The 26,522-nt window shown below is 41.0% G+C and overlaps 2 protein-coding genes across 3 annotated transcripts in view; one reads left to right on the top strand and one right to left on the bottom strand.

Annotated features, from left to right (window-relative positions):
• Positions 1 to 503: 503 nt before the first annotated feature.
• Positions 504 to 9,670, bottom strand: mcidas (multiciliate differentiation and DNA synthesis associated cell cycle protein). 2 transcript variants are annotated; one of them, XM_061906138.1, is made up of 6 exons: positions 9,378 to 9,670; positions 9,230 to 9,303; positions 8,823 to 8,883; positions 8,545 to 8,753; positions 1,487 to 1,570; positions 504 to 1,404 (listed from the first exon to the last, which is right to left on the bottom strand). In XM_061906138.1, exons 1-6 carry the CDS (start codon positions 9,589 to 9,591, stop codon positions 1,015 to 1,017), a joined length of 1,032 nt encoding a protein of 343 aa, XP_061762122.1. In that variant the 5' UTR covers positions 9,592 to 9,670; the 3' UTR covers positions 504 to 1,014. The 2 variants fall into 2 exon arrangements, with proteins under 2 accessions (XP_061762122.1, XP_061762123.1); XM_061906139.1 differs by lacking the exons at positions 9,230 to 9,303; positions 9,378 to 9,670 and adding an exon at positions 8,953 to 9,050.
• The window catches only part of LOC133556328 (MAP7 domain-containing protein 2-like), a 28,338-nt gene continuing 10,383 nt past the window's right edge, over positions 8,568 to 26,522 (top strand). The window contains exon 1 of the mRNA XM_061906142.1: positions 8,568 to 8,784. The gene's annotated coding sequence lies outside the window, so the exon portion shown is untranslated. The remainder of the gene's footprint in view (positions 8,785 to 26,522) is intronic.

Raw genomic sequence — 26,522 nt, 5'->3', positions numbered from 1 at the left:
TTCTTAATTTCCAAAAATGAATTTTATTTTCTAAGAATCAATTTTTTTTAACTATGTTTTAGGCAAATCACCATCCAACCAATATGATCTTCTAACTTGTGTCCTGTTTTGAAAAAATTCCATTATAACTCATTATAATACATGTGTGTATATATATATATATATATATATATATATATATATATACATCCATCCATCCATCCATTTTCTACCGCTTATTCCCTTTGGGGTCGCGGGGGGCGCTGGCGCCTATCTCAGCTACAATCGGGCGAAAGGCGGGGTACACCCTGGACAGGCTCGGGATATATATATGTCTTGATTGGATATATATATATATACACACACACAAATATGTATTTATATATATATATATTTACACAAATATATATATATATATATATATACTGTATATATATACCCACACACAAATATGTATTTATATATATATATATATATATATATATATATATATATATATATACATATATATTTTTTGTTGTTTTTTTGTTTGTTTTTAAATGTATTTATTTTTTTGTAAATCTATATGTAAATCTTGATTCTGAATCGAATCGTCAGCCTAGCAATTAGAATCGGGTTGAATCGTTAGCTGCCCACAGATTCACACTACTGTCAACGTATCAGCAAATAATTAAATAATTATAGCTGCATTTTACTACTACATGCAAAGTCTTTAAGGTAGAGCCATAGTAGAAAGTATCCAGTAACAAACGTGTCCGCATCATTCAATTTACTGCATTATGACCTTAATGTGATTAATTATTGTGATCTCTAGGTGTAGCCATGGACAACAATTACCAGTCCACTTTCAACTTAAAGACAGCATAAGTCCATTCCAGATGGGTATTAATAAATAAGTTAGTGTTTTTCATACATATATATATTTAACAGGAGTATGTGTGATTCACGCTGGTATTATATCAGATTAATATCGGGACAGGCCCCAATGTCGGTTTTGTATTGGGACACCCCGAAAGAGTGTGTGTACTTTAGCCTTCAGCTGTAGTTGGGGACCCAGCGAAAGCGGTAGCCTCCTTGCTGTGTGCTGGAGGTGAAGGCCCGGCCGTGGGGGAACACCTGTGTCCTCATCGTGCCGTGTTCTCCAACGCGAGTGCGGAAAGACGAGATGCCCTCTTCCGACTCGTCCGTCCTCGCGCCGCTTTCCCTGCCCACGGACGTCTGCAGGCCCGAGAAGGAGCCAAACATGGGGACGGCGTTCGGGTCCCCGCTCGCGGAGGCCTGCAGCAGTACGGCGTTGCAGCGTGTACTGACGTCCCTCAGCATCTCTTCCACAGAGTCCAAAGTCTCGCATCCCTGATCCAGTCGCCGCCGCTTGAAGGGACTCAGCGCTTTAGGCATGGCTGTCTCTCTGACGGCCGTTAGTTTCTATGGAGGACGCATGATAACCTTCAGGTGAAGACTCCCACCTATTGGGGTGTGGACTTTACACCTGGCGTGTCTTACTCACCTCCAGCACGGATGCCAGCAACTTCGCTCGGCATGCAAGCTGCCTCAGGTGAAAGTCCGCCTCCTCATTTTCATCTTGTCTTCTCTGCACATACACACAACACAATTCAAACCAAATTTACAGCAGTTTTTTTGTTGTTGTTGAGCTGTGTGATAAATTTCGAGCCAACAGCGTGCACCCGAAAAGTACTCACAGCACTTCACTTTTCCCACATTTGGTTAAGTTGCATCCTTATTCCAAAATGGAATAAATTCATTTTTGTCCTCAAAATTCTAGAGACAATTCCTCATTATAACAGTGTGAAAAAAGTTTTTTTTTAAATAAAAAACTAAGATATCACATGTATGTAAGTATTCACTGTCTTCGCTCAATACCTTTGGCATCAAAAAATACCTATGAGCTCACTTTTGATCTTGACAGTAAAGCCTGTGAATACTAATTTCTTAGTTTTTTATTTTTAATACATTTTCCAAAATTAAAAAGAAAAAAGTTCACATTGTCATTATGGGGTATTGTGTGTAGAATTTAGAGGGCAAATAAGAATGTATTCCATTTTAGAATAAGGCTATACTGTAATATAATGTGGAAGAAGGGAAGGACTAAGAATACTTCCCAGATGCACTGTGTTGGACTTATGGAGTTAAACAACAAAAAAAAGCACCCAAGTGTGATGTTTGTTAGTAAAATGATATATATTGACTAGGGCTGTAAACATTGACGTGTTAACTAATGTGATTAATCACAACAAATTTCTAACTAAGAAATCACTTGTACGTAACTATTCACTGCCTTTGCTTGATACCTTTGGCTGCAAAAAATACACTTGAGCTTACGTTTGAGCTTCAAGAGTGTGAATACTCTTTTCTTAGTTTTTTATTTTTAATACATTTTCCAAAATTTCTAAAAACACAATTTCAACTTGTCATTATGGGTTATTGTGTGTAAAATTTTGAGGACAAAAATAAATGTGTTCCATTTTAGAATGAGGCTGCAACGTAACAAAGTGTGGAAATGGGAAGTGTTATGAATACTTTACGGATGCACTGGTGTTGGACTTATGGAGTTAAACAACACAAAAAGCCTGTGAATACTCTTGCCTAAGTTTTTTTTTTTTTTTATTAATTTTGCAAAATTAAAAAAACAAAAATCACATTGTCATTGTGGGGTATTGTGTGTGGAAATTTGAGGGCCAAAATTAATGTATTCCATTTTGGAATAAGGCTAACAAAATGTGGAAAAAGCGAAGGGCTGTGAATACTTTCCGGATGCACTGTGGTCGACTTGTGGAGTTAAACAACGAAAAAAGCAAGGCCTTCTCTGCTGGCCTAACATAACCAGATATCATGATCATAATTAAAGATAAAAACAAATTTTTATTTACTTTCCCTAAATATCTAATATATTCAGATTATCTTCATGTCATATTGTGCTCCTTCAAGTACTGTTGTTTTTAGTTTTAGTTTGTTATGTTGCCATGCTGTACAAAATCTGACCGGGGCCTTCAGAGTCAACCTTGCAGGCGTCTGTGCACTGTAAGTGATCAGGGACGTACAGTTGATAGATAATTGCGATAACCAATCAGATCACAAGTTAGCGGATTAATTCGATAATACATAGAGTTGATTGACAGTTAGTTAGATAGCCAAACACAAGTTGTTGAAAGTAGCATATTTAAGTAGGCTGATGCTAACGAGACTGTGATTGGATACTCACTTGTCATTCCAAAGTGAATATCCATTCACAAGTTTCAATTTAGCAGGAAGCAGGAAGTGTTGCGCCATAGCCAGACCGGGATAGCAAAGAAGGAGAACAAAACGTTGATTAGGTGGCAGATATGTACAAACCCCATTTCCATATGAGTTGGGAAATTGTGTTAGGATGTAAATATAAACGGAATACAATGATTTGCAAATCCTTTTCAACCCATATTCAGTTGAATGTACTACAAAGACAAGATATTTGATGTTCAAACTCATAAACTTTTTTTTTTTTCCCCAAATAATAATTAACTTAGAATTTCATGGCTGCAACACGTGCCAAAGTAGTTGGGAAAGGGCATGTTCACCACTGTGTCACATCATCTTTTCTTTTAACAACACTCAATAAACGTTTGGGAACTGAAGAAACTAACTGTTGAAGCTTTGAAAGTGGAATTCTTTCCCATTGTTGTTTGATGTAGAGTTTCAGTCGTTCAACAGTCCGGGGTCTCCGCTGTCGTATTTTACGCTTCATAATGCGCCACACATTTTCGATGGGAGACAGGTCTGGACTGCAGGCGGGCGAGGAAAGTACCAGCACTCTTTTACTACGAAGCCACATTGTTGTAACACGTGGCTTGGCATTGTCTTGCTGAAATAAGCAGAGGCGTCCATGATAACGTTGTTTGGATGACAATATATGTTGCTCCAAAACCTGTATGGACCTTTCAGCATTAATGGTGCCTTTACAGATGTGTAAATTACCCATGCCTTCGGCACTATTGCAACCCCATACCATCACAGATGCTGGCTTTTGAACTTTCCACCTATAACAATCCGGATGGTTATTTTCCTCTTTGTTCCAGAGGACTCCACGTCCACAGTTTCCAAACATAATTGGAAATGTGGACTCGTCAGACCACAGAACACTTTTCCACTTTGCATCAGTCCATTTTAGATGAACTCGGGCCCAGCATTCTCCCGAATTTGTGGGTGTTGTTGATAAATGGGCTTTGCTTTGCATAGTAGAGTTTTAACTTACACTTACAGATGTAACGACCAACTGTAGTTACTGACAGTGGTTTTAGGAAGTGTTCCTGAGCCCGTGTGGTGATATCCTTTACACACTGACGTCAGTTTTTAATGCAGTACCGCCTGAGGGGTCAAAAGTCCGTAATATCATCGATTACGTGCAGTGATTTCTCCAGATTCTCTGAACCTTTTGATGATTTTACGGACCGTAGATGGTAAAATCCCCAAATTCCTTGCAATAGCTTGTTGAGAAATGTTGTTTTAAAACTGTTCGACAATTTGCTTTTCAAATTGGTGACCCTCGCCCCATCCTTGTTTGTGAATTCCATAGAAGCTGCTTTTATACCCAATCATGGCTCCCACCTGTTCCCAATTAGCCTGCACACCTGTGGGATGCTCCAAATAAGTTTTTGATGAGAATATCTCAACTTTATCAGTATTTATTGCCACCTTTCCCAACTTCTTTGTCACGTGTTGCTGGCATCAAATTCTAAAGATAATGATTATTTGCAAAAAAAAAAAATGTTTATCAGTTTGAACATCAAATATGTTGTCTTTGTAGCATATTCAACTGAATATGGGTTGAACTTGATTTGCAAATCATTGTATTCCATATATATTTACATCTAACACAATTTCCCAACTTATATGGAAACAGGGTTTGTATATATATTTGCAAGGCCATTTTCAAGAAGGATTTTTAAAGAGAAACTACATCTTGTGAGACCATGTCGGCCAACCCTGCAAGCTAGCTCAGCTATTCTGGCGATGATATGGGGAAATGCCCGCCATTTCCACTCGAATATGCCGACTACGAGCCGTACCACTGGCTTATACGGCGGCGAATAGGTGCTACAAATGTTGTTCATATATTTTATTTTTTGACTTTTAATGTTTTTTGCAATTTTAATCTTGACAGTACCACATAAGATATGTTTTAATTGCTGATGCGTTTTAATGAATTTTTAAATACACCAGAAAATAACCCGTTTTGTACACTGTTAATGTGATTAAAGGGGTTTCTGTATAGAATTTTCCAGCAATGGTCATATGATGACATCAGTTATGGTATTTGAGAAGTAATCATTGAAGTCAGACATCACTGAAGGCCGTCACTGCATTATGGGGAATTGTGTGTAAAATATTGAGGACAAAAAGGAATTTATTCCATTTTGGAATAAGGCTATCAAAATTTGGAAAAAGTGAAGGGCTATAAATAATTTCCTGATGCACTGTGTTGGACATATGGAGTTAAACTACAAAAAAGCCTGTGGAACTCTTCCATTAGTTTTTTATTTTGAATACATTTTCCAAAATAAATAAAAAAAATTCACATTGTCATTATGGGGTAATGTGTGTTTATCTGATATTTAAAAATATATATATATATATTTTGACTGCACTAGTTTTGACACGTGGTTCGAAAAAACACTCTCCACCGCAACTATGAACAGTATCATTTGTCGATAAAATTGATATAAGTACACCTCTGCATAACATTGTTTATTCATTAACGTTAAACCTGCTCAGTGGCCTTGTGGTTAAAGTGTCCGCCCTGAAATCGGTAGGTCGTGAGTTCAAACCCTGGCCGAGTCATATCAAAGACTATAAAAATGGGACCCATTACTTCCTTGCTTGGCACTCGGCATCAAAGGTTTGAATTGGGGGTTATATCACTAAAATGATTCCTGGGCGCGGCCACTGTTGCTGCTCACTGCTCCCCTCACCTCCCAGGGAGTGAACAAGGGTGATGGGTCAAATGCAGAGGATAATCTCACCACACCTAGTGTCTGTGTGAGACAATCATTGGTACTTTAACTTTAAAGAAAACAACATCCTCGTCTCCCATGGAAGTCACATGTAGGCAGGGGCTACTTACGCTTTGTCATATTCTATACTACAGCAAAAAAAACAAAAAAAACCTCATGTCCCTAAAAGGGGCCCTGCTCGCTATTTGAGAAGCATTGCCCTAATTCAGGAGTGTCAAATGTACGGCTCGCGAGCCGAACTGGTTTTATCCGGCCCACAGGATGAGTATAAAAATTAGCCGAAATTTTTGAATGAAAGAAACTGCTGTTCTAATTGTGTCCACTAGATGTCGCAATAGCAATTATTTGTATCTCTGTAGATGATGCTACATATGTAAAAACAATTATAAACCACATGATATTAGTGCAGCAGTCGAGGAAAATGAGCAAAATATATAAATAACATCTCGTAATTTGATTTTGATATTATTTTTTTATCCCTGATAGATTGAAAATTAACACCAGTGAGATGACTGATTAACATTATCACATAATTTATTAAATTGTAAATAACGACAAATATGATTTGTACATTTTTCAGAATGCGCTTGTTCTATTATTTATGCAAAGAAAACAATCTTAAGTTGTCTTTATTTTTGAGTTATCAATTACCAGTGCGGTCCACTTGGGAATAGAATTTTTTCCATGTGATAATTATTTATATTTGTCAATACAACCAATTATCAAGTTGCATATTACTTACACATATAAGTCTCCAAGGCAGAAGGCGTAATAGAAAGTATCCAGTAACAAACGTGTCAGCATCGTTCAATTTACTGCGCCATGATACTAACTTAATGAATTATTGTGACACCAAAAATGTGAAGATCCAAATATGGACTACATCAGTGGTAAATCTGCAAGGCGGAAGTGTATTAGAAAGTATCCAGTAACAGACGTGTCCGCATTGTTCAATTTATTGCGCCATGAGCTCAACTTAATGAATTATTGTGACGCCAAAAATGTGAAAATCGAAATATAGACTACATCCGTGATAAGATTCCAAGGCAGAAGACGTATTAGAAAGTATCCAGTAACAAATGTGTCCACATCGTTCAATTTACTGCGCCATGATCTTAACTTAATGAATTATTGCAACGCCTAAAATTTAATTGCCACTCCACTCCAATTTAAAAACAACATATCATCTCACTCTAGCCTCTGGAGAGGGCGGTCGCACTCTCTGTTCCCTCCTTCTCTGCTTGCTCTCTTTGTCTTGTCCTTGTCTGAACTATTTTAAAAGCCTCTTTCTTTGCGCTGTCCTCTAAACCAAATTTCAATATGAATATGATCAGCTGGACTCTTGACGCAATTGACACAGTCTTTTCGACAAGAAAAAGAGGTTTGGGGAAGCCTGACTGCCCTGATGGAACCTTCGCTGCAGGTTACGTGCGGGACTCCTGGAACTCATGGAGGATCATGTGCTTCTCAGCTCTTTCCATTGAGGACGTCGCAGACATCTACCTATTTGGAGCTGTGATCGCGGGGCACTTGCTGATTGGGCTGGGCATTGCTCTGGTGTATCGACAAATTTGGAAGACGATGGCAGCCACTCAAGGGGCCCAACGGCTGTTCAACGCAATGGAAGGATTGGGTCGAGCTGTGGGAACACAGACTGGAGCGATTTCTGAGTTGAATCGCAAAATGGATCTCATCTTGGAAAAGTTTGCAGAAAAGGAATAATTAATTGAAATCGAAGAAAATCCAGCATGGACAACAGAAGAGATAAGTCACTATTTTGTCTTCTCGAAGAAAACCAACTTTTTTTCTACGATCTGGACTCCCTGAATGGCCTTGATATGAAAACAGGCTGTTCTGAAGAAAATCTCCCGATGACTCCTCAAAGATATACGCTTTTGACCTTCCTTTTTGTCAACAACATCTTTAGCTGAACTTTATCGGCCTCAGTCATACAAAAACATTCTTCATCTCTCCCAAGTTAATTGGGCATATACGCATGCATAATCCCCACCCTTGAAATCAACGCCTTCACCACCGCTTAATTACTCTGGGGCTGTGGATGGCTGAGCGGCCCTATAGAGCGACAGCGGGCCTCCTCAAACCCACCCCTCCCTCTGTTGCAAGTTGGTATGATATATGTATGTTTAATGTGTGCCATGCTATGTGAGTTTTTTTCCTTGGACTCAGTCTAGGCCTGTCCTGAGGGTCTAGCCTTAGACTTATATTTGTTTACCCCCCCCCCCCCCCCCCCTCCCCCGCCCCGTAACGTATGTCTGCTCTTAGCGGGACTGTGCCGAAAATGTAATTTCAGTTCTGATGTGTCTTGTACATGTTGGAATAGACAAATAAAGGATTTCTTCTTCTTCTTCTTCTTCTTCTTCTTCTTCTTCTTCTTCTTCTTCTTCTTCATTTAAGGTTTGTATTTTCCACTTTTCATTTTCTAACACCAACGTGTGTACCATGAGTTGGTTCTGATATCGTGTCGGACTGATATAAAGACTCCAATATCGGTATCGGTAGGAAAAAAAGTTGCTATTTCCCCACCATCCCTAAAGCTTACCTTGTTGTCGGCTTCCACAGAACATTCTGTCCCGCTGACGCCCATCCAAAGTGCTCCATCCTGGCCGGTGACGTCCGCTGGAGAAACCGGAAGCAGGTTATCCTCTGCAGGGGACAAGACTTGCCTAGGGGACAGGGGAGGTATGACGCAGCCCTGAAAGGGGACCAGTTCTGAGGGACACAGGCTGCTTTCCAGAGTGGCCGGAGAATCTAACCATACAAAACAGGATCGCTTAAATAGGTGAGACCCAACATTTGTCATATTTTTTTGGTTCCTACCTGCCATAAAATCCAGCGCAAAGTCACCAAAGTCTTGCTCATCTCCATCAGATTCATTCACCTTGGTGGGAAATTGTTATTATTATATGTTTAATAACATAAATGATTATAATAATATTAAAAAACGGACCTGAGGGTCCCACCAGGACCACCAGGGAGGATAACAAGCTTGTGCACTGGCGAGCATGACTACAGTGAATGTGATGCGTTCAGGGCGTGCAGGACAAAAAAAAAAGGAGCTCGCAGCGCTTTACCTGCATGCGTATTTGTGCGGGATTCCGTCACGCCTTGTCAAACATTAACAGACTGGGAGCGATGCGTAAGTGTGGATTCTTTTCACGCGCTCTTTATCTCATCCACGCATAAAACGTGTCATTGAGCAGCGAGAAGTCCCATTTTTTTCTTACCTGAGAGCCCAGCGAGTCGCCCTCCCTTCTGCTGGTGCAGTCTTCTATGTCGTCCCACGCGATTGTTGGAAAGGCTATCAAAAATGAAAATAAAAAGTTAAACGTCATGACTTTGCACCTTCGAAATAAAGATGCGCGCGCATCAAACCTTGCTCAATGCCGCATGGCAGCTCCACGTAAAGTGTGACCGGACTGCTGCTTCTGGGCACTTTAGCCTGCATCAAATCGCTACTTCTTTCCCGCCATGTTTGTCCTACTTTGTTGGCTGCGTGGGGTCTCGTCCCCAAAACGCCAAACGTGTTCGTCTTCATCCCTGCGCCTCCACGCTCGCCTTTCACCTGCCAGTTCATATAAGGAGACATTCTCCCGGTCCGTGGCGCGGATTCGTGCCGTCACCCAATCAAATGTACCGCAGCACAGTCTCCAGGGACGGAATTAGGCGTCCTCGGAGATTGTCCTGAAGGGGACTTAACGGCCTTTCTGGGCTCAAGTGAGAAGTAGGAGCGCGCGTAAAGGGCGCCATTGCGCCACGCACAATAACAAGAATCATCACGTTTATAAATGGTAAAACCTTTAAAAAACGTATGAAATACACATGTAATCCTTTTTTAAGCATTATGTCCTATCAAAACCCCCTTAAAAGTCTCAAATATGAACTAGATCAGTGGTAAGTCTCCAACTTTTTTCCACCATAGCACCTCAGGAAACACTTGGCTTTTCAAGTAGCACCACAATGACTAACATTGAAATACAGTAGTGTAGTAGGCCGAAGTGTTTATCAAAAACAAGGTGTAGGTTTTATTTAACAAGTAAATGCAATATTTTTGTCACACACTGCACAATCATCAACAATAATACTCCATATATATGCAGTATATTTACATACTTTTTGGGCAGTCTCCATCTCGTGGTACGCCAAAGAATCAATTAAGTATTACTACTATTATATACGTTTGATTACATTTTTTTAATCGTTAAAAAGTGTATTTTGATAGGTATTTTAGTCCACTGTTTGTTTACCTTTTATGTGCAATTCACTTTGATTCATTATTTATGTACAGTATTTTATTTTTCTACATATTCTAAAACAGTGTTACTGTAATGTTAATGGTGTGTAATGTTACTGGCCATAATATTAAATGTACATGTTAAATACAATATCTGCCTTGTTTTTAATGAATACTTAGGCCTACTACGCTACTGTGTTTAAATGTCATCATGGCGGTGCTTGGAGAGTCTAGGGTTTTCTGAGGTGGCATTATGTGACAAATGTTTGACTAGATTAAACCTTTTAATACATCGGTGTCCAAAGTGAGGCTCCGGGGGATGGGGGGTGGTCAGATTTTGGCCGGCAGCTTGTTTTTTTTATTGGCCCTCGACAGATTGTAAAAATATGATGAATTCAATATTAATGAGATGGGTTGTCAGTGGTGTCCAACCATACATTTTAAAAATAGGATTAATCACACTGTTGAATTTGGATTGATCACAATTAATCACAAGTTGTATTATTTTTTTCCTTAATTCTTGGTAATTAAAAAAAGGCCCAATATTGAGTGATAACTGGTAAAAAAATAAATACAAAAAAAAGATTTAGATGTAAAACAATTTAAAGGATCATGTTTAAAATGTGCATTTTGGAAAAAAAGAAACACAACCACAAATGTGCATCTACAAATATACATGATTAATGCAATATTTTTTCTGGTTAATCTAGATTAAAAACTACTCTATTTAAACTTCTCAAATCTCGGCAAGAAGATGAATCTATGGAACTTAAGTATTCATAAAAACACTTTTTTATTTATTTAAACTTAATTCCGTTTGTGAAAATGTAATAATGCCACACTGAACCCCTTTTTAGGCATGTAGACCACATTAGTCCAGGTCCATATCAATAACCATACTTCAAGTTGTCAAATATCGACTAGATTAATCAATGCAACCTAAATATTCATAAATGTAATGTTTTTGAATTTATTGTATATTGAATTTATTATTTATCATATGTATTGTGTTTGGGCATGTGTAGAGCACATTATTCCAGATCCAGATAAAAAAAAAACACTTTATTTAAAGTTCTCAATTCTGGACTAGATTACAGACCCTAATTATTCATAATGAAAACATTATTTTTGTAAAAATTCAATAAAGGCACGTTTAACCCTTACTTAAGCATGTAGGGCAGGGGTCTCAGACACACGGCCCGCGGGCCATTTGCGGCCCGCGAGATGTTATTTTGTGGCCCCCACCTTAATATGAAAGTTTAATGTTAGTGGGGCCTGCAAGTTTTTTATGAATGGCGCTTGACAGCGTTGTGGGCGGAGCTGAAGGAATCTACCAATCACGGTGTGGTATGTGGCTCTGGAGGGCCGAACATTGACATCACCTGCGTGATGCAAGCAGAGAACCGTTTTGCAGCTTTTCCACTAGACCCGCACGCGCTCTTCCCGCCTCCCTTCCTTCCTCGCTCGCCCGCCTGCTCACTCTCTCTCTCTCTCTCTCTCGAGCGCTCTCTGTCACTGTGTGTGTCTCTCTCGAGCTCCCTCCCCCGGCGCCGGGAATCGAGGGGTCCGGTAGCTTCTGAAGCACTCCGCCGAAGGGCCGAGCAACAATACAAAACCGTGGTGCACTGGACCCCAGCGCTGATACTCCGACAGAGAGTCGTTGGGCAAATCGGACGTATAACACGTTAGTCGTGATGTTAGCCCGTTCAGGGCTAATTGTGCTACCATAAGTGTAAACTCCAGGGTGACACTTGTGAGTGTTGACGACACGGCTTTGCAACAGTTGATATTCTAGATTCAAGCATGTTTTACTCAGTACAGGTCATAAAATCTCAGCAACAAGCTGTAATATCTTACTGACTTAATTTAGGACAAAAACCCTTAAAACAAGTAAAACACTCTAACATAAAATCTGTTTGGTGAAAAGAATAATCTTATCAGACAGAAAATAAGAAAATATCACTCTTATTTGAGATATTTAATCTTACTTAGATTTCAGTTTTTGCAGTGTGGACAGACACGATTTTTGTTATTTGGGTACAAAATGGCTCTTTCAACGTTCTGGGTTGCCTACCCCTGCGTTAGTGGAAAAGAGGCAGATGAGTAAAAGCGACAGAAATGTTGCGATGGAGATGAGGGTTTTCTTACGTGCCTGGCTGAGTCGCACCACGACACCTGTCTGTCAGGAATACGAGTCCCCGATAACCTGGACCAATTCAAACCGTTATTTTTTATTTTTTTTTATTGTTTGGTTTAGATTGCCTCACATTACTTAATTCTCATTTTGTTCATTTATATTTTGATTATATTTTGTTTTGAAAACAAAAATAACGACATTTAAAAAAAAAAAAAATTAAGAAATATTTTCTTGTGGCTCAGCCTCACCCAGACTCTGCATCTAGTGGCCCCCAGGTAAATTGAGTTTGAGACCCCTGATGTAGACCATGATATCCAGGTCCAGATAAAAATATATATATATATTTAAAATTCTCAAATATGGACTTAATTAATATATGGAACCTAAATATTCATAAAAACACACTTTTTGATGTTTGACAACTTTATGATACTTATGAAATTGTAATTAAGTGAAATTTAACCCCTTTTTAAGCATGTCCGTCTGAGTCCATATATATTTAAAGTTATCAAATATTGACTACATTAATATATAGAACCTAAATATTCATAAAAACACTTTTTTTTTTTTTGACAACTTTAATATATTTGTGATAATGAAATAAAAATACATTTACCCTTTTTAAGCATGTAAACCACAACAGTCCAGGTCCAGAGTAAATCTACTCTATTTAAACTTCTCAAATGTGGACTAGATTAATTTATGGAACCTACATTTTCAAAAAACACTGTTTTTTATTTTTGACAACTTTATTATATTTGTGAAATTCAATAAAGGCACATTTAACCCTTTTAAACATGTAGACCACAATAGTCCAAGTATATATTATAACTACTTTATTTAAACTTCTCAAATATGGACTAGATTAATATATGGAACCTAAATATTTATAGAAACTCACTTTTTGAATTTTGACAACTTTATTATATTTGTGATAATGAAATAAAAACACATGTAACCCTTTTCAAGCTTGTAGACCACAATAGTCCAGGTCCAGAGAAAAACTACTCTACTTAAACTTCTCCAATAGGGACTATATTCATATCCATCCATCCATCCAATTTCTACCGCTTGTCCCTTTCGGGGTTGCAGGGGCTCGCTGGAGACTATCTGATCTGCATTTGGGTGGGAAGCGGGGTACACACAAGGCCAACACAGATAGACAGACAACATTCACACACTAGGGCCAGATTAGTGTTACCAATCAACCTATCCCCAGGTGCATGTCTTTGGAAGTGGGAGGAAGCCGGAGTACCCGGAGGGAACCCACACAGTCACGGGGAGAACATGCAAACTCCACACAGAAAGATCCCAAGTGCAGGATCGAACCCAGGACCTTCGTAATTTGAGGCAGACGCACTTACCCCTCTGCCACCATGCTGCCCACTAGATTCATATATGGAACCTAGAAATTAATAAAAACACACTTTTTGATTTTTGATGACTTTATCATATTTGTAAAAATGCAATAAAAGCACAATTAACCCCTTTTAAGCAGTAAGTCTAAGTCCCTATAAAAACTACTAAACTTCTCAAATATTATTCCATCCATCCATCCATCCATCCATTTCCCACTGCTTGTCCCTTTAGGGGTCGCGGGGGTTGCTGAAGCCAATCTCAGCTGCATAAATAAATGGAACCTAAATATTCATAAAAACACACTTTTTGATTTTTGACAACTTTAACATATTTGTAAAAAATGAAATAAAAACAAATGTAACCATTTTTAAGCATGTAGATCACAATAATCCAGGTCTAAATTAAAACGGCTGTATTTAAACTTCTCAAATATGAATTATATTAATATTGTTATGTCGGGGGCGGGGTAGGGGTCACGGCTTGCTGTGGGGTCGTTCTCCCTGTAAGGCAGACGGACTACTCCTGACAAGGCTTGTCAGTAAAAACATTATTTAATCTTCACCAAAAAAAAGGAAAAAACAAAAAGGCAAAACACAACTTACACCAATCAATGGACAAGAAACAAAAATCGCTAACTATGGCATGCATAAATAAAAACTTACTTGGCATGGCATGAAGCATGAAACTATGGCAATGTATGAAACAAGTCAGCATAGAGCAAGAAAAGAACAATGACGCCAGAAGGACTGACTGGAAATGAAAAGCTTAAATACTGCCTCTGATTAGTGCTCGGGAAGCAGGTAAACGAGCGAGCACTAATCAGAGACAGGTGAAAACAATAAGTAACCTTCGCAACAAAACAAGGGAGCGAAAAAAACAGGAAGCAATTGAGTCTTAAACAAAACCGGACATAACTAAACAAAACATGATCACACGTCCCAGCAGTCCAAAAAAACAAAAACAAAAAAAGAACGATCAAGAGTCATGGGATGGCGGGAGGGGGACTTGGCGGTGGGTTGCCTGATCAAGTGTCCCCGAAACCACCGGGGAAGAGACAGGTGGTGGCGACGTGTAGAACGCCGCTGCATCTGACGAGGTGGGCGACCCAGAAACGGCCATGCCCGTGGCCAACGAGGAGGTGGGCGCACTTGGCGTGACGAATGACCCGGGAACGGCCACGCCCGTGGCCGACGAGGAGGTGGGCGCACTTGGCGTGGCGGACGACCAGGGAACGGCCACATCCGTGGCCGACGAGGAGGCTGGCGCGTCGTCATGGCAGGCGTGGAACCAGCGCGTGTCGTCGTCGTCGTGGCAGGTGTGGATGTAGCGCGCGTCGGGGTCGTTGGAGGCGTGGATGCAGCGCACGTCGTCGTCGTTGTGGCAGGCGTGGAAGCAGTGTGCGTCGTGGGGTCTTGGCTTGGGTCTTGGTTTGGTTTGGGTCTTGGCTTGGGTCTTGGCGTTCTGGAGCTGCGGCTGGTGACACTTGGCGTCGTAGAGCTGCGACTGGCGGCACTTGGCGTCGTGGAACTGCCACTAGCGGCACTTGGCGTCTTGGAACTGCGACTGGCGGCACTTGGCGTCGTGGAGCTGCGACTGGCGGAACTTGGCGGCGTGGAGCTGCGACTGGCAGCACTTGGTGGTGTGGATCTGCTACTGGCGGAACTTGGTAGTGTGGATCTGCTACTGGCGGCACTTGGCGGCGGCGTGGTGCAGGTACTGGAGCTTGATGTGGTGCAGGTACTGGAGTTTGACGTGGTGCAGGTACTGGAACGTGAGTCGTGCAGATACTGGAATTTGACATGGTGGAGCTTGGCCTGGCGGAGCTTGGCCTGGTGGAGCTTGGCGTGGTAGAGCTTGGCGTGGTGGGGGTGGCCTAGCTGAGGGTTGCTGCTTGGCAGGCCGAAAAACTGGTGGTGGTGGCCGGGCCGGAGGTTGCGGCTTGGCAGGCCGCAGCTGAGCCACCCCACTAGCACAGCTCCGGGGTGGTCTCCAGTCGTCATGGATCCATGCCAAGGACCGTGTGAAGGCTGCAGGCGCATCAGTTTCCCCACGCTAAAAGACGTCACGCGCAGGCGTGCTCCCGAATGGGAACCCATCCATTTTACATCCCGGATACTTCAAAGTCCTTTGGCGACCGGGAAGTGGTAACGGGGGCAGGACTGTGAAGTCTGGCAGTCCCTAGCCACAACCTGGCACACAGGCGGTGGGTGTTAGATTCAGTCATTAAGTTCATGGACTGAGGCAGAAGAGCTTCTCGGCAGCTGCACCCATGACTGAGCAGCTCTATTCACGATCCACTCTGCTCACCCCAGTAGGGGAGGGGGTTAGAAAAGGTACCCTAAAAATAGCCTGCCTCGCAACATCCTGTCTGGTATACCGCATCCAGAGGGATCACCACCACGCGGTCAGAAACTAAGAAAACATAAATTACACACATTGGAGCCTGGAACGTGCGAACCCTCACGGACAACCAAGCCAGCGATCGACCTGAAAGGCGAACTGCCATCATCTCCAGAGAGCTAAGGAAGTTCCAGATCGACATCGCAGCACTCTCCGAGACCCAACTGGCCGACGAAGGGCAGCTGAAGGAAGAAAAAGGCGGATATACTTTCTTTTGGAAAGGAAAGCCTGCAAATGAGCCACGAATCCACGGTGTGGGTTTTGCTATTAAGAACTGCCTCATCAACCACCTCCATGAACTCCCTTTGGGCATCAGCGAGCGCCTAATGAGCTAATGAGTAATGAGCCTTATGAGCGCCTAATGAGCTAATGAGTAATGAGCCTTATGCTTGCTAGCAGTCATATGGCCACGGTCGTTAGTGCCTATGCACCAACCCTTGATGCACAGGTTGAAGTTAAGGACGCTTTTTATGCTGACCTGGACAAAGTTCTATCAGAAATCCCCAAGGAGGACAAGTTAATCCTGCTCGGAGACTTCAACGCCAGAGTGGGACGAAACCACCACCTATGGAGGGGTACGCTGGGGAGAGAAGGGGTCGGAAATACAAACTCTAATGGCACACTACTGCTAACTAAGTGCTCGGAGCACAACCTGGTCATCACCAACACACTTTTCCGTTAGAAAACCAAGTTCAAAACATCATGGATGCACCCTCGCTCCAAACTGTGGCATCTCATTGACTACGTTATTGTCCGCTCTAAAGACCGTCGTGACGTCCTAAACACCAGAGCAATGACCAGTGCAGACGACTGCCACCTCATTCGCTCCATCATGTCCATCTGCTTAATGCGGAAAAGACGGATGGAGAAAAGACAGTGCCGGCCAAGAATTAACATCGAGCTGTTGAGTGACACCACCTACCAACAACAGCTGCAGGAGGTCTTCAGCGCAGCGTTGCCCAAACAGTACCCAGAGGATACGGAAACACACTGGAGCACACTTTCGACTGCCATAATGAAATCCTGCAAAAATATCCTTGGTCTCAAAAAGCGGGGACATCAAGACTGGTTTGATGAGAACGACACTGAGATCCAGCAACTAATTGACAACAAGCGGCAAGCTTTCATCACTTGGCAAAACGACATCCACTGCAAAGTGAAAAGAGTAGCCCATGCCAAAGCAAAGGCAGCTGTCCAAACACAGGTTAGGAAATCGAAGAACCAGTGGTGGACAAAGAAGGCTCTGGAGATCGAGCAGCTTGCTGACTCTGGAGACACGAGAGGCTTCTTCGATGCCACAAGAGCGGTGTATGGTCCCAGCCACCGCTGCCTAACCCCCCTTCGCTCAAAGGATGGTCTTCTGCTGCTGAAGGACAAAGACGCAATTTCAAACAGGTGGAAAGAACACTATAAGGACCTCTTAAACAGGGACACTATACCTGAGATGGAGGCTCTTGACCAACTCCCACAACAACCCACAGATGAAAGCATGGGAGAACCACCTACCTTGGATGAGCTGCAGGATGCCATTGGGATGATGAGGAACAACAAGGCTGCTGGGCCCGATGGCATTCCAGCAGAGGTCCTGAAGAAAGGCGGACCCGATCTTACCAAGCACATCCATGCCCTGCTTCTCAAAATATGGGAAAAAGAGGAAATCCCAGCACAGCTCAGAGATACCCTAATTGTCTGCATATTTAAGAAAGGAGACAAGGCAGACTGTGGGAATTACCGTGGCATCTCTCTCCTGTCCACCATAGGGAAAGCCCTCGCTTGGGTTTTGGCCAACAGACTCACGCCCCTGTCAGAAAGCGTGCTTCCTGAGTCTCAGAGTGGATTTCGCCCAAGCAGAGGCACCACAGACATGATTTTCATCGCACGACAACTGCAAGAAAAATGCCGGGAACAAAACCAATCACTATACATGGCCTTCATAGACTTCACCAAAGCCTTCGACTAGGTTAACCGTCAGGCCCTTTGGCTGGTTCTGTCCAAGATTGGCTGCCCAGACAAATACATCCGGGTACTGAGACTACTGCATGATAACATGTCAGCCACAGTGCTCAGTGGCAGTGGAGATGAAACAGAACCCTTTAGGATAGACACAGGTGTAAAACAGGGATGTGTCATCGCTCCAACACTATTCTCCATTTTTGTTGCTGCTATCCTCCATCTCACAAACATACATCTGCCCCAGGGAGTTGAAATAATGTACAGAACCGACGGTCAACTCCTCAACATCAACCGTTTCAGGGCTAAAGGTCAAACCACCACCATATCCATCATGGAGCTGCAGTATGCAGACGATAATGCCCTCGTAGCGCTCTCAGAAGAGGACCTGCACTGCACTCTGTCTGCTTTTGCGAAAGCGTACAAACAGCTTGGTCTTGCCATCAATATAAAGAAAATCCAAATCCTCCACCAACCACCACCAAACAGTAGTGCGCCTGTCCTGCCCCCAAACCTCTCAATTGACAAATGTGGACCACTTCCCATATCTCTGAAGCCTCTTGTCATCTAAAGCTGTCATTGACGATGAAATTCACCACCGCCTCAGCTGTGCCAGTGGGGCCTTCTCAAGGCTGAGGAAGCGAGTCTTCGAGAACCGTGACCTCCAAGCAAAGACCAAAATCCTGGTCTACAAAGCGGTCGTGCTCCCGACCCTTTTATATGGGTCAGAAGCCTGGACCACCTACAGCAACCTACCATCAAAGATGTCTCAGAAAAATCCTCAGGATCAGCTGGGAGGACCGACGCACCAACACCAGCGTCCTGGAGGAGGCTGGATTGCCCACCATCACTGCCACGGTTGCCCGAAACCAACTCAGGTGGACTGGCCATGTAGTCCACATGCCTGACTCTCGCCTCCCAAAACAAGTCTTTTATTCCCAGCTTGTTGAAGGGAAACGGGCCCCGGGAGGTCAAAAGAAGAGATTTAAGGATAACATCAAGGCAAACCTGACAAAGTGTCGCATAGACCTTAAGTCTTGGGAAGTCAAGGCAACAGACAGGACGATGTGGAGAAACCTTGTCCGTGAGGGTGCCGCGCAATATAATGACGTCCTCCGCCATGCTGCACAAGACAAGCGCAGACTAAGAAAGGAGAGAGCATCTATCAAACAGGCCCAACCCAAACCCACCACCACTACATTCCCTTGTCCACATTGCCCCAGAATAATCGGGTCCAGAATCGGCCTCCACGCCCACCTGAAGACCCACAAGGACCAGGAAGGAGGACAGTCATACTCGACCACGAGTGACCGCCGATGATGATGATATGGAACCTAAATGTTCATAAAAACAAAAACTTTGAATTTTTGACAATTTTATTATATTTGTGAAAATGCAATAAATGCACATTCAACCCTTTTTAAGCATGTCGATCAATCAATCAATCAATCAATCAATCAATCAATCAATCAATCAATCAATCAATCAATCAATCAAAAAATGGTTTGATATTAATAAGTTATCATTAAATGATAAGAAAACTAAATGTATGGTGTTTAGTTGTGCAAGGACAAATTGTGAAGCAAAATTAAAATTAAATCAAGTGGAAATTGATAGAGTATATGAAACTACATTCTTGGGATTAATAATTGATCATAAACTATTTTGGAAACAGCATATTGAATATATGAAGGGAAAAATATCCAAATCTATTGCTATTCTTTATAAAATAAGATACATGCTTAATAAGAAATGCCTACATATGTTATATTATTCTTTTGTTTTTCCATATTTAACATATTGTTAAATATGGAAAAACAACAAATATAGACCCAATAATAAAACTTCAAAAAATGGTCATTAGAATAATACACAAAGCGTGCTACTACGAACATACCAATCCATTATTTATAACTTCAAATGTATTAAAATTTTCAGACATTATGTTTTTAAAAACAATGGAAATTATGTTTCAAGTAAAGAACAACAGCCTTCCAGCTTGTATTCTTAGGTTATTTCATTTAAGAAGAGAAATCTATAATTTACAGGGAATATTGATTTTTGAAATAGGTAAAGTAAGAATGAATATAAAATGCAAATGTATTTCAGTTGTAGGAGTTAAATGGTGGAACAAGCTCAGTGATGAGCTGAAGACATGCACTTCTTTGATAAGGTTTAAGAAAACCTTGAAAGGTGAAATAATTGAAAATTATAAAATATAGTAACAATTACTTTCATCCCATTGATTTTTTTGATTTTTTTTACGTTTATGTTCCAGGCAATCTAATTTTCAGTGAAGGTATAGGTTAGGCAAATATAAGCTTTGGCTTCAGCATATTCCTTTTTCGGTCATTCTTTTTCTTTTCTTTTGTGTGTGTATATGTATGATTGTTTACGTATAACCTGTACTGTTAAACTGATCATACAAAATGGTTGATTGATTATATGACCGAAATAAACTTTATTATTCATTCTTTCAAGTTTACTCATATAGCCCTAAATCAGGATTGTCTCAAAGGGCTGCACAACCCACAATGACATCCTCGGCTCAGATCCCAAATCAGGGCAAGAAAAAACTCAACCCAATGAGAAAAATTGAAGGCGGTGACCGGTGCAATGGACGTCGAGTGGATCTAGCGTAATAGTGTGAGAGTCCAGTCCATAGTGGATCCAACAAAATAGTGTGAGAGTCCAGTCCATAGTGGGGCCAGCAGGAGATAATCTTGAGTGGAAGCAGGTCAGCAGCGGGGTGTATAATATAAGCAGTAAGAGTTATGGATGCATTGCATTCTGGGTAATTGTTATGTTGCGTTTATAATGTGTTACAGAGCCGATGTTCTCCAGAAATGTGTTTGTCATTCTTGTTTGGTGTGAGTTCACAGTGTGGGACATATTAGTAAGAGTGTTAAAGTTATTTATATCACAACCTTCAGTGTAACCGGTGTGGCTGATGAACAAGACCCCTGGTTTACACTATAGTACAAGTAAAAATAAACTCTTTATGTTGTGTAATTTTGAGGAAATGAGTTTCCTCCGCCGTGTGGCGGGGCTCTCCCTTAGAGATAGGGTGAGAAGCTCTGCCATCCGGGAGGAACTCAAAGTAAAGCCGCTGCTCCTTCACATCGAGAGGAGCCAGATGAGGTGGTTCGGGCATCTGGTCAGGATGCCACCCGAACGCCTCCCTAGGGAGGTGTTTAGGGCACGTCCAACCGGTAGGAGGCCACGGGGAAGACCCAGGACACGTTGGGAAGACTATGTCTCCCGGCTGGCCTGGGAGCGCCTCGGGATCCCCCGGGAAGAGCTAGACGACGTGGCTGGGGAGAGGGAAGTCTGGGTTTCCCTGCTTAGGCTGTTGCCCCCGCGACCCGACCTCGGATAAGCGGAAGATGATGGATGGATGGATGCTGTGTAATTTCGTTATACATTTCAAAAATGTTTTGCGGCTCCCGTTGTTGTGAAATGGGTCAAAATGGCTCTTTGAGTGGTAAAGGTTGCCGACCCTGCTGCCTCCGCCATTTCGAAAATGACGACAGGGGAAGCGTCACTCGTGATGTCACAAATTTGACCCTGCCGTAATAGTAAGCATGTGCTAATAATTTTGGGAAGCAAGTTTGACCCAGCAGTAGTTCAGGTAATATGCAGGCGCATATTACATGCCCGGTGGCAATTCAAGGAAATACGGTAACCACTTTTTGGAGTGCCACGGGAACAGTGCCAGAGGAAAGTGATAAGTGTGTAATATTTAGGACTGATGGTCCTAATATTATAAACAGTCCCTTGATAAGTTTCCCATTAAGTGGGTCAAGTAAACATGTTATTTGTTTTATCCCATTTACACGCCATAGCAATTCCTCTAATGTTATTTCATCAAAAACAGAGAGACTATTTTGGAGGGCAATATCCATTGTATATTTATTCATATCTGTGTTTATAGAACCCAGTTGTCGCTGGGATGCATTGTCTTTAATCTCCTTTCTAATGAGTTTGGTCTAAGGCCATATTTTATCTTCTCAAATATGAACTCGATTAATATATGGAGTTTTAATTTTCAAAAAACACACTTTTTGATTTTTGACAACTTTATTATACTTGTGACAATGAAATAAAAACACGTTTAATCATTTTCAAGCATGTAGACCAAAATAGTCCAGGTCCAGAGTAAAAACAATTTATATAAGCTTCTCAAATATGAACTACAAACCCCGTTTCCATATGAGTTGGGAAATTGTGTTAGATGTAAATAAAAACAAAATACAATGATTTACAAATATTTTTCAACCCATATTCAACTAAATGCACTACAAAGACAAGATATTTTTTATGCTCAAACTCATAAACTTTATTTTTTTTTGCAAATATTAATTAACTTAGAATTTCATGGCTGAAACACGTGCCAAAGTAGTTGGGAAAGGGCATGTTCACCACTGTGTTACATCACCTTTTCTTTTAACAACACTCAATAAACATTTGGGAACTGAGGAAACTAAATGTTGAAGCTTTGAAAGTGGAATTATTTCCCATTCTTGTTTTATGCAGAGGTTCAGTCGTTCAACAGTCCGGGTCTCTGCTGTCCAATTTTACGCTTCATAATGCGCCACATATTTTCGATGGGAGACCGGTCTGGCCTGCAGGTGGGCCAGGAAAGTACCCGCACTCTTTTTTTAAGAAGCCACGCAGTTGTAACACTTGTCTTGCTGAAATAAGCAGGGGCGTCCATGATAACGTTGCTTGGATGACAACATATGTTGTTCCAAAACCTGTATGTACCTTTCAGCATTAATGGTGCCTTCACAGATGTGTAAGTTACCCATGCCTCGGGCACTAATACCATCACAGATGCTGGATTTTGATCTTTGCGCCTATAACAATCCGAATGGTAATTTACCTCTTTGTTCTGGAGGACACCACGTCCTCTGTTTCCAAATATAATTTGAAATGTGGACTCGTCAGACCACAGAACACCTTTCCACTTTGCATCAGTCCATCTTAGATGAGCTTGGGCCCAGCAAAGCCGGCGACATTTCAGAATATTGTTGATAAATGGGTTTGGCTTTGCATAGTACAGTTTTAACTTGCACTTACAGATGTAACTAACCAACTGTAGTTACCGACAGTGGTTGTATGAAGTGTTCCTGAGCCCATGTGGTGATATATTTTACACACTGATGTCGGTTTTTGATGCAGTACCGCCTGAGGGATCAAAAATCCGTAATATCGCTTACGTGCAGTGATTTCTCCAGAATCTCTGAACTTTTTGATGATTTTACAGACCGTAGATGGTAAAATCCCTAAATTCCTTGCAATAGCTCGTTGAGAAATGTTGTTTTGAAACTGTTCACCAATTTACTTACAAAGTGGTGACCCTCGCCCCATCCTTGTTTGTGAATTACTTAGCATTTCATGTAAGCTGCTTTTATACCCAATCATGGCATCCACCTGTTCCCAATTAGCCTGCACACCTGTGGGATGTTCCAAATAAGTGTTTGATGAGAATTCCTCAACTTTATCAGTAATTATTGCCACCTTTCGCAACTTCTTTGTCATGTGTTGCTGGCATCAAATTTTAAAGTTAATGATTATTTGCAAAAAAACATTTTTTTTATGAGTTTGAACATCAAATATGTTGTCTTTGTGGCATATTCAACTGAATGTGGGTTGAACATGATTTGCAAATCATTGTATTCCGTTTATATTTACATCTAACACTATTTCCCAACTCATATGGAAACGGGGTTTGTAGATTAATATATGGAACCTAAATAGTCAAAAAAACACAAGTTTTTGATTTTTGACAACTTTATCATATTTGTGAAAATGAAATAAAACACATGTAACCCTTTTTAAGCATGTCAGTCTAAGCCCATATATATTTAAACTTCTCAAATATGAACTAGATTAATATAGGGAACCTAAATATTAAAAAAATCACAGTTTTTTATTTTTGGCAACTTTATTACATTTGTGAAGTTTCAATAAAGACTAATTTAACCCCTTTTCTTTTAGCATAAAGACCACAATAGTCCAGGTCCAGATTAGAACTACTCTATTTAAACTTCACAAATGTCTACTAGATTAATCAATGGAACCTAAATATTGATAAAAACACAGATTTAGATTTTTGACAACTTTATTATATTTGTGAAAATGCAATAACGGCACATTTAACAGTTTTTAAGCATGTCAGTCCAGGTCCAGATTAAAACTACTCTATTTAATGTTCTCAAATATAAACTCGATTAATATATGGAACCTAAATATTCATCAAAACACACATTTTGATTTTTGACAACTTCATTATGTTTGTGAAAATTCAATAAAGGCACAATCAACCCTTTTTAAGCATGTCCGTCTCGGTCCATAATCTCAAACATGACCAAGATGGATCCATGCGATTTAAATATTCATAAAAACATTTTTTTTCTATTAATTTACCAGAAATAATGCATCAAAAACACCTTATTCCTGATCCAGATTAAAAAACACTTTATTTATATTTCTCAATTTTGGACTAGATTGCAGACTCTGATTACTCATTAAAACACATGAAAACTTGTACTTGTGAAAATGCAATAAAAGCACATTTAACTTAACCATGTAGACCACAATAGTCCAGGTCCATATTAAAAACTACTCTATTTAAAATTCTCAAATATTAACTAGGTTAATATATGGAACTTAAATATTTCTAAAACAAATTTTTTTGTTTTTGACAACTTCAATATATTTGTGAAAATTAAATTGAGGCACATTTAACACTTTTTAAACATGTCAGTCTGCATGTTTGAGAACTTTCGAGTAGTTTTAATCTGGACCTAGATTAATATGCTTAAAGCCTTCAAATGTGCTTTTTTTTTGCATTTTTACACAGAAAATAAAAGTTGTCAAAAATATATATATTCATCTAGTCCATATTTGAGAAGTTTAAATAAAGTAGTTTTTAATCTGGACCTGGACTATTGTGGTCAACATGCTTAAAAAAGGGTTAAATGTGCCTTTATTGAATTTTCACAAATATAATTAAGTTGTCCAAATTAAAAAGTGTGTTTTTATGAATATTTAGGTTTCATATAATAATCTAGTTCATATTTGAGAAGTTTAAATATATATAGATTTATAGCAGAGATTAACCATTTTTGTTTATAAGCATTAATCCAATTATGAAACCATACGCAGTGAAGACACATTTGATACAATTTTAAGCATGTAGACCACATTAGTAAAAACTGCTCCTTTTAAACTTTTTTGAATCTGGACTATAAACATTCATAAACACAGTTTTGATTTGTGAAGCTCTTTAGTTTAATAATGAAACCACCAAACCACCAAACCCCACGTGTAGGCCACAATTGAGTCCAGGTCCTGAATTAAAAACCTTACTTTACCCCTGCAGGTCAAGGCCAGCAAATGGAAAAGGAAAAAGTTCATTAAAGCTCAGCACACTGGTGACAAATGTCTTCCACGAAAAACAAACAAAGAAAGAAAAGAACTTCAGTGGGTTCTTCACGCTGAGCACACCTGTGTGCTCAACACCTGTCAGCAGGTGGACGGTGGAGCCGCCACTTGTAATGGATTAGTGTGATAAAGGTCGTCCCCTGCAGGGCACACAGATTACTGCATTTGTATGGAGGGTCAAATGAGACAAATTAAGATACAAGTACATCAAATAGATAAATATGTTAAATGTTTACATAAATGATTAAATAATAACATCCAGCTTGACCCGGTTCATTTAAAATTGTGTAGCGTTGGACGGGTTTGATAAAATGTCTTTTCTCAAAGACGTCAAGAAATGCTGACACGCTGTACGATCATTACCAGCTTGAATGATCATGTTAATTTTGAACACACGCACACAAGTGAAACCAATGCACACTTAGTCAACAGCCATACAGGTCACACCGATGGTGGCCGTAGAAACAACACCAACACTGTCACAAACATCCACCCCACTGTGAACCCACACCAAACAAGAACGACAAACGCATTTCGGGAGAACATCAGCACCGCAATGTAACATAAACACAACAGAACAAATACCCAGAACCCCTTGCAACACCAACTCTTACGGGACGCTACACAGCCCCCACCTAGCTTGGTTCGTTGTCCCTAACAGCCCATGCGTTCATCACAAAGTCCCGTAGCTGCTGGGGTAACCGGCGTCGTCAACGCCCCCCTGATGGCGACTGGCTGCTACCACTGTCTGCAGGTAGGTCGGAAGGGGCGGTTATTTCAGCATCCTCATTGCTCCCTGGGTGTATCTCCCTCTCCAGCAGGGTGCTTGAGTCCAAGTGCCCCCGGCTCTGGTCCAATGGCTGGTATGGGGCCAAGTGGTCCCGGTGCAGCACCACCAGCCGGTTCCGAGGGGCCAGTCGTATCCGATAGACCACGTCGGACAACCTCTGGAGAACCTTGCAGGCTCCCACCCAGTGGCTAGTGAGCT

Source organism: Nerophis ophidion, linkage group LG07 (genome assembly GCF_033978795.1).
Source record: "Nerophis ophidion isolate RoL-2023_Sa linkage group LG07, RoL_Noph_v1.0, whole genome shotgun sequence".
NCBI lineage: Eukaryota > Metazoa > Chordata > Actinopteri > Syngnathiformes > Syngnathidae > Nerophis > Nerophis ophidion.
This window is presented reverse-complemented; position numbering and strand designations above follow the sequence as displayed.

Excerpts from the sequence above, each read along its gene's own strand:
- mcidas (XM_061906138.1), bottom strand. The coding sequence starts at position 9,591 with ATGTCTCCTTATATGAACTGGCAGGTGAAAGGCGAGCGTGGAGGCGCA. Across the intron at positions 8,754-8,822 it reads TGCGCTGGATTTTATGGCAG|ATTCTCCGGCCACTCTGGAA; the intron begins GTAGGAACCAAA and ends TTGTATGGTTAG. Across the intron at positions 1,571-8,544 it reads CTGTGGAAGCCGACAACAAG|AGAAGACAAGATGAAAATGA; the intron begins GTAAGCTTTAGG and ends GTGTATGTGCAG.